Source organism: Alosa pseudoharengus, unplaced genomic scaffold, assembly GCF_046254945.1.
Source record: "Alosa pseudoharengus isolate Yale_2024_CS ecotype anadromous, Long Island Sound unplaced genomic scaffold, YU_APseudo_1.1 YU_APseudo_1.1_scf_3, whole genome shotgun sequence".
In the NCBI taxonomy this organism is placed as follows: Eukaryota; Metazoa; Chordata; class Actinopteri; order Clupeiformes; family Clupeidae; genus Alosa; species Alosa pseudoharengus.
In genome coordinates, this window is record NW_027468718.1 from 21,639,863 (window position 1) to 21,654,261 (window position 14,399).

Sequence of the window (14,399 nt, forward strand, 5' to 3'; positions counted from 1 at the left end):
CCTATCACATTAACAGCGACCGCCAAGCTGAAACGAAAAGCTGCAAATGTTCAGCCACCTATTAAATGTTTCATTAAATGAGTTTGCTTTTGAATATTACAGGGCAAGCAGTCCCGAGTGTGCAAAAAGCGTTTTACCATCAATTTTAATTACCGCAGAGATCTCCGCTCGAGGAAAACATTTATGAGGAGCGCTTCAGTGAAATTAATAAAAATGGGCGCGTGATCATCAACCCAGTCTAACTGGGATCAGACCCAGTGTGCTGAAGTCAGTATGGAAATGCAGGGGTATTTCTGTAACGCAGCAGCTTGCCTGAACACAGACACTATATTTGGGAGTGAAGGTGATGCATCTGTTCTGAGCTGCATTATACGACAAGTTGCGAGAAGAAGGGTGGGGAAATGGGTGCTGCTGCAGCAAGTGTTTCATCCAACCTGGTTGGTTTCATCTCCTCACTTGCATGCAAAGCTCCATTAGCGAGTAATGGACCAAGTGCTGCTGCCCTCCTCGGAGCATGAGTCTCTCTAGCTGCAGTACCATACCATTTAACATCTACTTCAACATTCATGCAACACTGCTATCTACAATGCACCAGGTTTTTTTAGGACTGCTGCTCCTTCCCCCTTAACTCCCTTACATTCAGCACAGCTGGTGCTATTAACCCGTGCAGATCAGGTACCCACACTATCCCTCCTCATGGTGGACCTATCGCTGTGTTTAGAACATCCACTCTCTCATTCACTATCGATGGGGTGGATGTTTTGAACACAGAGTGTGTTAGAACGGCAAGAACAAAACCTACCCTACAAAAATGCGTGTTCTTTATCTGAACGTGAAAAAGCATGAAGTAGGCCACATGCAATATATTATAGCTATTTACCACATGAGGAGTTTCTCCAATTCAGATTTCAGCTTTCATCAGCCGACTGCCATGGCAGCATTACCTTGTCAAACCACCCAGAGGAGTATCTGAGACGTGTTTAAATAGCTAATTTCACATCCCCCTCTCTCTCATTCAAACACACACACACACAGAGAGAGAGAGAGAGAGAGAGAGAAACACACACACACACACACACAAACATTATGTCGTCTCTCTCTCCCCTGGGTTCTGATCAGCTCATCATACACACCTCCTATATAGTTCATCTCTCTCATCTGGTCTCCAGCAGCAGCCCAGTGTTCCAACACAACCCCTAATTCCCCTAATATCAGCGAGGCCGCAGCAGTCAGTAGCAGGTGTACTTTTCTGTAGGTGTCGGAGCCGAGGCACACGGCACATCAACAGTTCATTACTCAGTAGGCTCTGCATGAGAGCGTCGCCGCAGATTGTTCTCAGAGTGACTGAGAGGTGCATGCCGCAGAAACGGAGCTTGAGTTGCATCCATCACGAGGAGCTAATTAAATATGTTTTGGGATGATTGAGACTCGCCCCATCCATTAAAGCCATACGAGCAGCCTGAGTGAAAAGTCAGTTATGAAAACCTGTCAGACTGGCAGATATAGGCCATTTGTTTTTGCCTGTGGAAGCCAGGAGTTTCTGTCTGTCCCAGATTCACCAATCACGGCCTGCATACTTAAGAGAAATCACCTACACAAATGTTCCGTAATGACATCCACAAAATACACTAAATGATGAACATGTTGGATGTGCACACAGTGAATGATTAAATAACATCAACCAAGAACAGTTAGCTTGCATTTATATGCACATAGGGTACTTGATATTTAAATTCATTTTTTTGTTCAATACCATCCTTATCATCCATTGTGTCTGTATACTATACTATATCTATAGATGGTGAATTAACACTGAAATGTATTACCTATCACGATTTATTACAACATAGTCAACTGCCGTGATTTGCCTGAAGGGAAAGCCAAATATGTGTACCAGACATTCATGAGATCAAGCACTCTCTGAAATAGTCTTAGAATTGCTTTCCAGCAATCAACATCTTTGTGCTAGATCTGAGGCAGCTTGAATGAAAACTGAACGAAATATATATCTAAATCAAAGGCAATTGTATTCTAAATAGACGCCTGAAATGACCTGTTCAGTCTTCTTTAACCTGTCTGTTTAATATGTTTTTATAGTCATGTTTGTATATTTTAAACCAGGGTGACACCCCTTGAAAGTGTTAAGGTTGGTTTGGGTTGGGTTGGGTTGACAATATTAGATAGCCTAGTGTGTGGTAATGATTCAATACCTTGAAAGTCCATCAGCATAATGGCCAATGTCCCTTTAACGTAAAATAAAATGAGATCATGGTGTGTAGGTTTCAAGGATGACAACTCAAGACACATGTCTCTATGGTAACAAACTCCTGCCCTCCTTACAACGATCAGAGAAGGATATCTGCACACCTGGCCATATTAACCAAATGAGAAAGATATTACAAAAAGAACACATTCTATAACCATGATGCTGCCATCTGCCAAAACTCTGTATTTATAAATCTGTTCAAGAAGCATTCTTTCAGAGTAGAGTTTATATTTATATATCTTTAGAGGAACATGTATCACACTGGAGAGTGACAGCCACCATGTTTCAGACAGATCAATAGATTGAGCTCGCTGGGATCAATACCTAGTGGAACAAACATTAGAGGAACACACCAGTTTTAGAGCACATAGGCACTCTAATTTTTAGGTCATTTTACCTCTTAAATGTGCTGGAACCACAATGCACAAGTATCACACTGGTTACAGTCAAAACAAGCTCCTTTAAAAGTGGACAGTGTATCACACAGGCAAGGTTTGCCTGCGTCTAAATCAAATGGTATTTATATAGTGTCAGTTTGCCCTAATGCAGCAATGGTAAAATATATTACTGCCGACATGAATTTGTATTTTGAGGCAGAAGGCGGATGTGAATGCATCAAAATGAAAGTGCTCAAAGGCTATATTCATATATAGGATTATTCATTTTGATATGTTTTTTGTTTCCAATGAGCTATACATCAGTTATTATTGAGGGGAGCATAGAGCCCACCACCACCCCAGCTACCTCTTAGTTTTCATCTCAGGTTAATTGAATTCAAGAAGTGGAAGAGGTAATTCTGTCACAAATCGTTGAGTCCTTTTCTCATTATGTTTCATAGATATCTGAACATGGTAGATCAACCACTTGACCTTGTTTATTTTCCTGGACTGTCGGTGTAAAATATGAGTCTGTTTATGGCCTAAATTATGAAAAATGGGAGATAGGCCAGGAAGCTTCTGGTGAGAGAAACCCTCTTTCCTAAACAGGCCAGTCCATCAGAGAAAAGAGTGTGCTGCCTCTGTGGCTACAGAACCAGGGTAAACGGGACAGACATTACATAAGTCATAACACCAAACAGGTTTCCACTAAATATTTGACACAATTGTCAATGACACAACTGCAAAATGGTTCATACAACCCGAATTCCGAAAAAGTTGGGACACTTTGTAAAATGTGAATAAGAGAATGCTTTGAAATCATGTCAACCCTGTATTTAATTGAGAATTGTTCAAAGACAACATATCAACTGTTGAAGGAGAGACATTTGACTATTTCATGGGAAATAAGCACATTTTGAAATTGACACCAACAACATGTCTCAAAAAAGTTGGGACAGGGTCATTTTTACCACTGTGTTGCTTCACCTCTTCATATAACAACATTCTGTAAATCAGGGGTCTCAAACTCAAATGAGCTGGGGGCCAATTCTGCCAACGTCATCTGATTGGAGGGCCGGCTATTTCTGAAAATGCAATGTTCTTTTTTTCAAATACCACACAAAACTGCAAACAGAAAGTGCAAGTGTTTTTATCTAGTTTTAGACACCTGTGCTAGCAACCTTAGCTTATAAATGAAAATATTTTAACATTTTTAAACCTGGCAAACTATAAGAAAGCAACACCATTGGATTTATATATCAAAATTTCAAAAGGCCATGGCTTGAAAGTGGTCAGAGATAAAGTCCTACTGTAAATGTAAAAATCTTTGAGTAAAACAAAAGTTTATGAAGGGGGTACATTTACCCATCTAATTTGCCACTGGATGGCAAGCACCTCAAATTATGCACCTTTCAGTATACTGGATGAACATATTTGAGCAGGTTTACTTTCCTTTTTTCATATTACCCACATAACAAATTAACAGGAAAACATCTAAGATGTATACCAACACCTAAGATGTATATGGTTTCTAAACCACAAGGCCTACAATAAAGTATTCTGGTCAAATCAGTTCCTATCGCGGGTAATCTGAGTACCCAGAAGTTCGCATCATATTGCGGGTGACTTTGTAGTTTAGAGCCCTATTTCTACTAGCCCTGCTGTCTGTAGCCTACCACGTCTATTACGGACACTATCATCACGATTACCACTGCAACCTCCAAGCTATGTTGGGCAGAGGGTCGAAATAAGCATGGTATGCTTAGTGGACACCGTCGTATAGGCTACACGCAGACGCACCTCCATTCAATAGAGGATGGATCATAATCTCCAAAAGGATATTCTTCTTCAGATTTAGAATAGGTGAATAACATAGCTTACCTAAGACTTCATCACACGTAAACGTTTTTCAACATTTGGTGTAGGCCTATTTCTGCTTAATTTCTGCTTCAATTTATGCAACACTATGGCCTGCATCGCTTCCGCGTCATTACAAATGCACGTCTTTGTGTTTCTCGCGTGTAGCCTACAAGTATTTCCTGAAAACTTTGCGCAGCGATTTTGGGTTTGAATGAAGCTCTGGATGTCTAGCACATAGTGGAGCAGAGTACAAATGAGATTTGTCACCGTACTTGGAACTATCGTCTATTTTATTCAGTATCGTTGTTTGTCGCAATTAAAAATAGTCTCAAGGGCCGGATTACATTATTATTTTGACATACGTCGCGGGCCGGAATTGGGCCGGACGCGGGCCGGATTTGGCCCGCGGGCCGGGTGTTTGAGACCCCTGCTGTAAATGTTTAGGAACTGAGGAGACCAGTTGCTAGAGTTTTGAGAATGAAATGGTCCCATTACTGTCCGAGCCTGGGGTCTTCTTAATGATGCACCAAATTGGACAGGTTTGGACTGCAGACAGGCAATTTTAGCACTTGGACTCTAGAATGTTTAAATATGGGCAAAATTAATCTTAGTATTGTTTGAAATATATACAGTACAGGGCAAAAGTATGGACACACCTTCTCATTTCAATGTGTTTTTTTTATATTTTCATGACTATTTACATTGTAGATTCTCACTGAAGGCATCAAAACTATGAATGAATGCAATTTGGCCCACAGATGAATATTTGTCAAGTTATGGCTTGCTGAATATATTAAATAAATAAAAAAAATTGCAACTTTGAAGAAACTAAAATATATAAGACATGTTTTCAGTTATTTCACACTTTTTTGTTAAGTACATAATTCCACATGTGTTCATTAATAGTTTTGATGAATCTACAATGTAAATAGTCATGAAAATAAAGGAAACACATTGAATGAGAAGGTGTGTCCAAACTTTTGCCCTGTACTGTAGGTCTTGGGGCAGCCGTGGCCTACTGGTTAGCACTTCGGACCTAACCAGAGGGTTGCCGGTTCGAACCCCAACCAGTAGGCACGACTGAAGTGCCCTTGAGCAAGGCACCTAACCCCTCACTGCTCTCCGAGCGCCGCTGTTGATGCAGGCAGCTCACTGCGCCGGGATTAGTGTGTGCTTCACCTCACTGTGTGTACACTGTGTGCTGTGTGTGTTTCACTAATTCACGGATTGGGATAAATGCAGAGACCAAATTTCCCTCACGGGATCATAAGAGTATATATACTTATACTTCCCTGAAAATACATTGTCTCGAGTATACAGTATGTTGCTCAAAACCTCTGTACATCATTCAGAATTGATTGTGCCTTGCCAGATGTGCAAAATGTCCACCTTCACCTCCACCTTCACCTGCACCTTCACACTGTCATGGATGCTGGGTTTTGAACTGAAAACTAAAACAAGTTGGATACGTTGGATAGTTGAATAGTCCCTCCCCTCTTTAGCCCAGAGGAGTCCATGTCTAACCACAGGACCTTTTTCCACTTTACCTCAGTCCATTTTATGTATAGCTATGCTTATTCAAAATAAGAAGACCAACAGTATTCCATAAACCTTTTTTTGCTAGGGGCTGCCCCAGAGCTGTTTTTCTGCACTTCATATATGGGTTCAATTGGATTGGTCCTATTTATAAGAGGACTGATAATCTGTGTCCGGTCTCCCCTCTGGATTATACGGAGGAGGAGAAATCCTATAAAATGCATCAGAGTTAAGAGGGTCTTGTTTCACCATGTCGTGTGTAACTTTTAAAACATTCATTTGTATGCACTAAACACATTTTGCAGAGCTTCAGAGAAGCTAGAGGAAGTGCAAAATACAGAGATGAGGTGGGCTCTGTTGCCAAATAGCTGCATGCAGTGCCCACTTACCCCAATCACCATGACAGAAGAGAATACAATTACACAACAATAGCTTTTTGTTCCTAAAATAATCTTCATTGGCCATCATTTGGGTATTTCCACATCTACATCCTGAGCTCTTTGTAATGGAACCATAATTATTCCTTTTATTTACCTAAATTATTAACTAAGGTCATTCAATTTTGCATTTATTATCGAATACTTTATGTACTAAAAGTGTCCATTTCTGAAACAGAGAAAGTTGGAGTTTGTCATAACCAAAAATGTAGGCTATTACAAGGCATGAGCCAGGTCTAACCGCCGAGGTTTAAAACTGACAGTGCCCCCCTCAGAGTGATTTCAGGTTCTATAAAATAAATCATCATGACTTGGGCTTTCAAGGTAGGCTAATACGCCTCTTTCCCCAAAATGCAACTTCCTTGAGGCAGAGTCCAAAGACAATTTCCTCAGATGAAAGGGAAAAAATTGCCCAATTAAAAACAAATGACAAATGACCATGACAAGAGGAAAAGGTCCGCCCAGATTTCCCCACACTCCCAGCAGAGGATTTATATAGGCTAGAAGGTGTGCCAGCCCCATTCCAGACACAACAATGCTTCTGCCATGCATCTTTCATGCACAGTTCTCTGTGGGTAGTTCTAGTTGTGTTGATTTATTCTCCTCATGAAACCAAATGACAAATGGCTGCATTTCCAAACATCATCATCATAAACTACTGGTTTGCTCACTATGGAAGGCATATGGAAGGCATAGAACAAAAAAAAAAAAAACCGGTTATTCATTTGTTCAATTTAGGCCTACAATAGCCTATCAATGACATCTCCTAAAATTCAGTGGTTCTAGGCTACTGGTTGACAGATACAACCTATTCAAAGCTCATGTTATGACAAGAGATAGGCTACCGGTATTCGTTATAATTTGATTTTCATATGCTTTATTGAATAGCTAAAGAGTGGTCCTGCTGGTTTACCTTGGCCCGCCATTAATGCCAATGCCATCTTATCTATTTTTTGTTAATGATAAGGGGTTGGGTCAATCATGCCACAGTGATAATGAATGTGCGCATTGTTAACGCAGCCGGCATGTTATTGAATACAATCTTGAGGAGTTTGCAAGTGCCCTTTCAACTTGGATACTCTTGTCCAATCAGAAGACACGTTATTGAGGGGTGGTGAGCTGGGCCGCTAAATACTCAGCCAACATGGTGAGTGAAGTTTGTCTATGCTTTCCCCTTAATATCATGATAAATGTTTCATCTAACATGATAAAATAATTAAATATGTCATTTTAAAGAGTCAGTGAAATAGGTTCAATCTCTTGGTTCATTATAGACAATAGTAGGAAGATTTAGTCACGATTTGCTAACCGGTTAGCATATTGGTAGCCATGATTAGCATTGCTAGATGGTGTTGAAACAACATGGCTAGCTAACTAGAACAGCGTTTGAATGAGTGTTCCGAAACCAATCTTGGGCGATTCATGGATAGCCGGTATACAACGAACAAATGAAAGTTGGAGAAACTAGATACCTTTGACAATTAAAACCCAGTTGAGGCGTAAACGTTAATGTTACCATTTTTACATCCTCGTTCATTGTCTCCCCAAACATTAACGTTAGCTAACTGAAAACTGGCGTTGGTTAGCTTTTTTCAAGACGAAACATTAAATAATGTTATGCTTATGGTTAGCTTGCTAAACTTGCAGTGTTGCGTTATGGCGGTCTTTCAGACTATTTTTTTGTTATGAGCTATGATATGAATATGCTTTAACGTTAATTAGCCAAATGTTGAACTAGAAGCTTATTCTGTGATTTGAGATCATCGCGAACTTGACGTAGTCAACCCCTTTCACTGTCAACGCTAGCTAGGGGCTAGGTTATTACAGTGCTGTAACGAGTATAACTGTACTAGCCAAGTCAACAGCTAGCAGAAGTTATCTAGCAATATCTGTTGTCGACGACACGGCGTCTATTTAATATCATTAGATTGGATACTCTTGTTCTTTTGGGAAGTTCTCATGGAACTGTAACAGTTACTCTTACCATAAGTTATTACAGTCCTAGTAGCCTGGGCTGTAGTAGTAACTGTTTGGGGTCTCTTGTTTATGACAGTCCTCATCAGATCCTAATAATGGTCCGAGCCAAGCACCTCCTTTTCCTGGTGTCCCACCAGCAGGCATACCGCCTCCTTTTGTAAGTCGGTTTGGGAAAAGCTCACTTCTTCCGTGTTTCTGTCTTTCTATTTTTTGTGAGGCGGGTTAAAGAAATGAAAGTGGTGTAGACTTGATGTTGTGTTGTTTTTTCCAAAGATGGGACCACCTGGAATGCCGCCTCATTTCCCTCCCATGGGAATGCCCCCAATGGGACAGAGGCCCCCCACCATGACTCCCGGCATGCCACCTGGCATGATGCCGCCCATGATGCCACCGATGGGAGGACCGCCAATGGGACAGGTGAGAGAAAGATTCCACATGTCTCTGCCAGAGACACATCTCGGTTTCTGTCAGTTTGTTTTGCAAACCGATTATTTATTTTGTTGTTAACCTGTTTGGAGTTTAATAATTATATTTGTGTACAGTTAACAAATGAGGGTGTTCGATCAGATGTGGCATTATTGTTGAATTAAGCAGCGGCCTTGCACAGGATGATGTCACCACCACAGCTGCCATTTTTACCCTCAGCCAATTCTTTTTGCCGCCTGCACGATGGCATTTTTTTTTTTATTGCTAATTAAAAAGTGTGATGTCAGTTGGAATGGGCTGCCGTAGCTGTGGGGGAGCGTGGGATCAGGAGGCGGCGGCGGGGTGCAGATTGGCCGCTTCACGCTGAGGCCGTGCGGCGCGTCTCAACACTCGACAGAGACGCGCCCAGCCACTCACACCTAGGCTCCGCTCCGCCACCCCTCGCTGTGTGTTAATACCCGATGCCGGCCTCGCCACGTGCAGCGGGCTGGAGGGGGGGAAATTAACGGGTCAGATGAATATTTTATGAAGCTCTTTTATTAGATGCCAGGCATGATGCCGCCTATGATGCCCGGGATGATGATGCCACCTCGCATGCCAGCTGCGACACTGCAGCCAACAGGACCGGTAAGCCATGCGTTTCCTCACTCCTTTTTTTCCCCCCTTCTTCTTCTTCTCCTCCCCTGCCTCTGCCACTGCGCGCTTTCAAAAATAGATCCACAAGCTGTCAGTGGCAGAAGCATTAACATAATTAACACATCCCCAGTGTGGGGAGAGGTGCATTAGCTATATAGAGCCTTTATCATCTACGGATGCTGGTGACGTAAGGGTTTGTTTTATACCTGCACAGTTTTACTGCCATCAGGGCTTTTCATGTATTGATTAAGGTCTTAGAAATGGCCTGGTATTGTGTGTTGACTCATTGTATAACAAAGGATGGCCACAGATGTTTGTGGCCACAGAGCTGTCCCTCAGATCAATCCAGCACAAAACATGTTTACTAATTAAAGTAGGTGAGCTGGATTGATTACCATTTTGAATGCTTGGACATCATCACCGCGTCTCTAAATAAGGAGGTGGTGACGTTACAGGCGCCAGGCTAGAAACATGACGTCCCCCCTTGACCCCACGTTTTGAAGCCGCCAGTAAATGACACATGCAATTTTGCATGGGACGGTGCAAGTGTTGTGTAATTGTCAGCTTGCGTTGTCAAGTGAGACCTCAAACAGAATTCAGCTGCTTGGCTTGCTGTTTTAAGAGCTGACCGAGAAAGTTTCCACCTGTCAAATCGCATCCTTCAGTGTCTCCACTTTCACACCAGAGTTTGGCAGGAGCTGTACTTGTGGAGATAAAAAATCAGCCTCAAAATGCTGAGTGCATGCTCTGAGGTTTCTCTTTAAAAGGTTCTGTTTGAGGAACAGGTTGAGCTGTACAGGCTGTGTTTTGAGTCCACTGCTGTACAACATCTACACACATGACTGCAAAGCCAACAGTATACCTCCATCATCAAGTTTGCAGATGACACAGTGATCTTGGGCCTGATTAGTAACAACAATGAACAGCTCTACTTGGATCAGGTTGATGAGGTGGCACAGTGGTGTCAATCTAACAGCTTGACACTGAATGTCAATAAAACCAAGAAAATGGTAGTGGATTACAGAAGGCAGCAGCAGAACTACAGTTACACCCCACTAATGATCAGCGGGCAACCTGTAGAGAGAGTCACAAGTTTCCACATTACTGAAGACTTAACATGGACTGTTAACACTTAATATGTTCTGAAGAAGTCCAGACAACGACTCTACTTCCTTCGTCAGCTAAGAAAATTCAAAGTTTCTACATCCATCATGAAGGCCTTCTACACTTCAGCGGTTGAGAGTGTTTTAACTGGTAGCATCATCACCTGGTATGGGAACTCCACAGTTAGAGATTGTAGTACTCTGCAGAGAGTAGTGCGCTCAACTGAACGTACTATAAGAACTCAACTCCCTGCTTTACAAGATATCTATTCCAGAAGAGTACTCCTAGGAGCCCAAAAGATCCTGAAGGACTCTTCTCATCCTAACAATGGATTATTCCTACTGCTGAAATCAAGAAGACGCCTATGTAGTCACAAAGCCAGAACTGAGAGACTCAGGAGAAGTTTTTATCCCCAGGCCATCCGAACTCTGAACTCGCACTGACTTTGCACACATTCACTCCTCAGCACTCTCAAACATTTCCCAACTCTGAACTCACACTATACTGACTTTGCACTCATTCACTCCTCAGCACTCATGACCCCCCACCACCACCACCACACACACACACACCTACATGACTTTTAGCACTTCCCTCATTCCCTACATCCCTCTCCCTATGCTACAGACCTTTTATTTATTTTCTTATTTCATCACACACACACACACACACACACACACACACACACATCTGACTTTCTCAAATCTCCATATAACTTTTTATTTATTATTTTTGATTTCTCCTCCATCTATCTACCCAACATACTTACAGCACACTGCACCCCCACCCCCCCAATACACAGCACATTGTCTCATGAGGAAGCTTCTCCAACACACATATTGCACACTGCCCTCTCCCCACATACACAGCACACTATCCCATCTCCCTTGTCATCCCCCCAAAACACACACCAAGACCCCTGGCAGTTGGGTTAGCCCCTTGAGCCGTGGATCTGCCCAAGGTTTCTTCCTTGGTAAGGGAGTTTTTCCTTGCCCCTGTTGCTCTTGGGTGCTCCTTGTTGGTGCCCCCCCCAATCCCAATCCTCCCCCACCTTTCTTATGCAGCCCTTGCCACTTAATCTACTAAACCCCTCTTCTACTGCACTTTTTACCCCCCCCATAAATGCACAAATAGGCTGACACCAGACATAATTTCACTGCATTTCTTACTTCCAGTAACTATATGCATGTGACAATAAACTTCCTTGTATCCTTGTATCCTTGTATGACACGTACAATGACAGGCGTTTTGAGAAAGTGAACTTTGATTTGTTTGATGCCATCAAAAAACACCTAATTTTTTTGAACATGAATTTTCTCTTGTGTCCACAGCCTGGTGTAAGCCCCGTTGACAGTGCTGGTAAGTTGTGATGAAAATAGCTTTTTAGATGATTTTTGTGTGTGTGTGATCCAAAACTGCATAATAAAACAGATAATAATGTTTTTAGATGATTTGTGTGTGTGTGATCCAAAACTGAATAATAAAACAGATAATAATGTTTACTTTGTTTTTTGTAGCCTCCAGCGCTTCTACGACAACTGTAAGTAGGCCTTCAAGCCAGCTGTAATAAGCTGTTTACTTGTGATAGTCTTTAATATTCCTTGGAGTAATGGTAGATAGAACCCATGAAAATATTTGCTTGTCTTTGTTTAGTTAGCAAACACATTTTATCAAAATATTTCCCAAACAAGATGACTTTTTCCAGAATACATTCCAGCTTGTGAAGTGTTATTTGGTCTTTATTCCAATTCTGTCTTTTTTTTAGCCAAGCGCAACTGCAAATGACTCCCCACAAGATGACCAACCAAAGAAGGTAAAAATTATTCTGTATAAAATTATGTAATTATGGTAGTATTGAGTGTATATGAGTGTCTACATGAAGCATATGACTTTTCTGTGCCTCATTATTCACTGTGAGACGCTCCTCTCCTATATGGAATAAATCTTAAATAATGAAATAAGGAGTTTTTTTTTTTATACGTTTCAATTTACTGCGTGAAAGGGTAAGCACTCTTTCATCTGCATGTGTAAAGCTTGGCACAGCAAACCATGCAGAAACCACTAAATTCATTGAGTCTGGTCTCAACGGAACTAATAAACTAGCTGAGTGTTAAAATATTCCAGTGGTGACGATACTAGAGGTCTCATTCTAGACTGTGTTCTCTGTTTCCAGAAGGTGTGGACAGAGCACAAGTCTCTGGATGGGAAGATCTACTTCTACAACACCGAGACCAAGCAGTCCACCTGGGAGAAGCCCGATGAGCTGAAGTCTCCTGCCGAGGTAGGGACAGGCCCTGCAAAATGGACAAATGATTGCACACTTCTTTCTTCTCTGTTTTTTAGAAGCAGTTTTTTTCTCCCTTTCAGTGTATTGCATGGCCGTGTTTCCCACAGAATTGAATTCTATTTGTGGTGGTAGGTTTGCAGAATTAACTTGAATGCAACAGTTTTTAACAAATTAGCGCAGCGTGGTTATGATGCTAACCAGATTTAAGCACAATTTAGTACAACCTGGAAAATCATTGTGTGGTGGTCAATGTTGATATTGTGGTGGGCCGCCACAAATAAGTCAATGTATGGGAAACACTGGCATGGGGATGTCACCATGGGTAATGGGCACAATGACCTTTTAAGCTGTATTTATTTATTGGCGTATTGGATTTGACGTGGTGTTTAAATGCATACACCTCAGAGGAGCAGGTGTAAGTGTGTCGGCACAGTGCTCCCTGGTGGATACATTAGCCAGCACTAACCTCTGTGAAATCGGTTAAGCCGCTTGTCTTCAGTTAATTATCTCTTTCTCTCTAAGTTGTTTTTTTCTCTCAAAGTAAAGTAAAAATTGATGTCCGCATTGTTTGTGACTGCATTGTAAAGCCAAAATAGTGACATATCACGTTAGCTGCAGAGCTTCTGTCCTCCATCAGAACCTAGGCTGTGTCTGTATCTTATCACGCCTATGACTTGCCCTCCCAAGATTAGGTTGGCTGTGTTATTATGCAAATGCCCCCATGGGAACAAAAGTCTTGGTGAAAAATGCGGCGTGCGTCTCTAGCATTAAAAGCCGAGCCGCCGGTGTCAAATCCACTATCAGCGGCGTAGCCGTGTGCCCGTCAGGCGGCTGTCCTGGCTCCTCGCACCGCGGCGGCCTCAGCTGGTGTTAGGCTCACAATAGGTGCTGTATTTTTGGAGCAGGAGGAGATGGGGGGGGCAGCTTTCTTTGGCATTTCCCCTGCTGAGACTGAGAAGAAAAGGTCAGGCTTTTACCTGTGAGAGGCTGTCCAGATAGCAGCCTGCGTCAGCCTATCTCCACACACTGGGTGTCCGAGACCTTTCAGGCCGTCAGCTAAGGCCAGCCTGGTTTTTACTCCCGCTGGTCAGCTTCCTGGACAGGCTTAAGCTTAATCTTCAGACTAGAATGGGGGTTTATGGAACAGGTATTGAATTGTTGTGCAAGACTCAATGAAAGTGTTGTGTACTCTGAAGTCTCCCATTGTAGCTTTAACATTGCGTTTCACTTAAGTCACTTTGGATACATTTTATTAATATATTTTATTATTAAAAGCATCAGTTACCTGCATAAATGTGAATGGGATGTAAACTGTAGATAGAAGTGCATGGTGAAATTGCTTTTTAAATATCATAATACTATATACTATGTTTGCTCCTCCCCAGCAAATGCTGTCTAAGTGTCCATGGAAAGAGTACAAATCCGACACTGGCAAGCCTTACTACTACAACTCTGCGTCGAAGGAATCTCGCTGGACTAAACCCAAAGAGCTG

At 42.0% G+C, this 14,399-nt stretch overlaps 1 protein-coding gene across 2 annotated transcripts in view; it reads left to right on the forward strand.

The window, feature by feature from the left end:
- Positions 1–7,575: 7,575 nt before the first annotated feature.
- prpf40a (PRP40 pre-mRNA processing factor 40 homolog A) overlaps positions 7,576–14,399 on the forward strand; it is a 17,205-nt gene continuing 10,381 nt past the window's right edge. The window contains exons 1-8 of one of the 2 annotated variants that reach the window (XM_076263565.1): positions 7,576–7,623; positions 8,727–8,870; positions 9,423–9,506; positions 11,951–11,978; positions 12,137–12,159; positions 12,385–12,432; positions 12,793–12,900; positions 14,292–14,399. The exon at positions 14,292–14,399 is cut by the window's right edge and continues 13 nt beyond it. In XM_076263565.1, the coding sequence (XP_076119680.1) occupies positions 7,621–7,623; positions 8,727–8,870; positions 9,423–9,506; positions 11,951–11,978; positions 12,137–12,159; positions 12,385–12,432; positions 12,793–12,900; positions 14,292–14,399 (546 nt within the window). In that variant the 5' untranslated portion in view covers positions 7,576–7,620. The remainder of the gene's footprint in view (positions 7,624–8,726; positions 8,871–9,422; positions 9,507–11,950; positions 11,979–12,136; positions 12,160–12,384; positions 12,433–12,792; positions 12,901–14,291) is intronic. The other variant, XM_076263566.1, reaches the window with a different exon arrangement.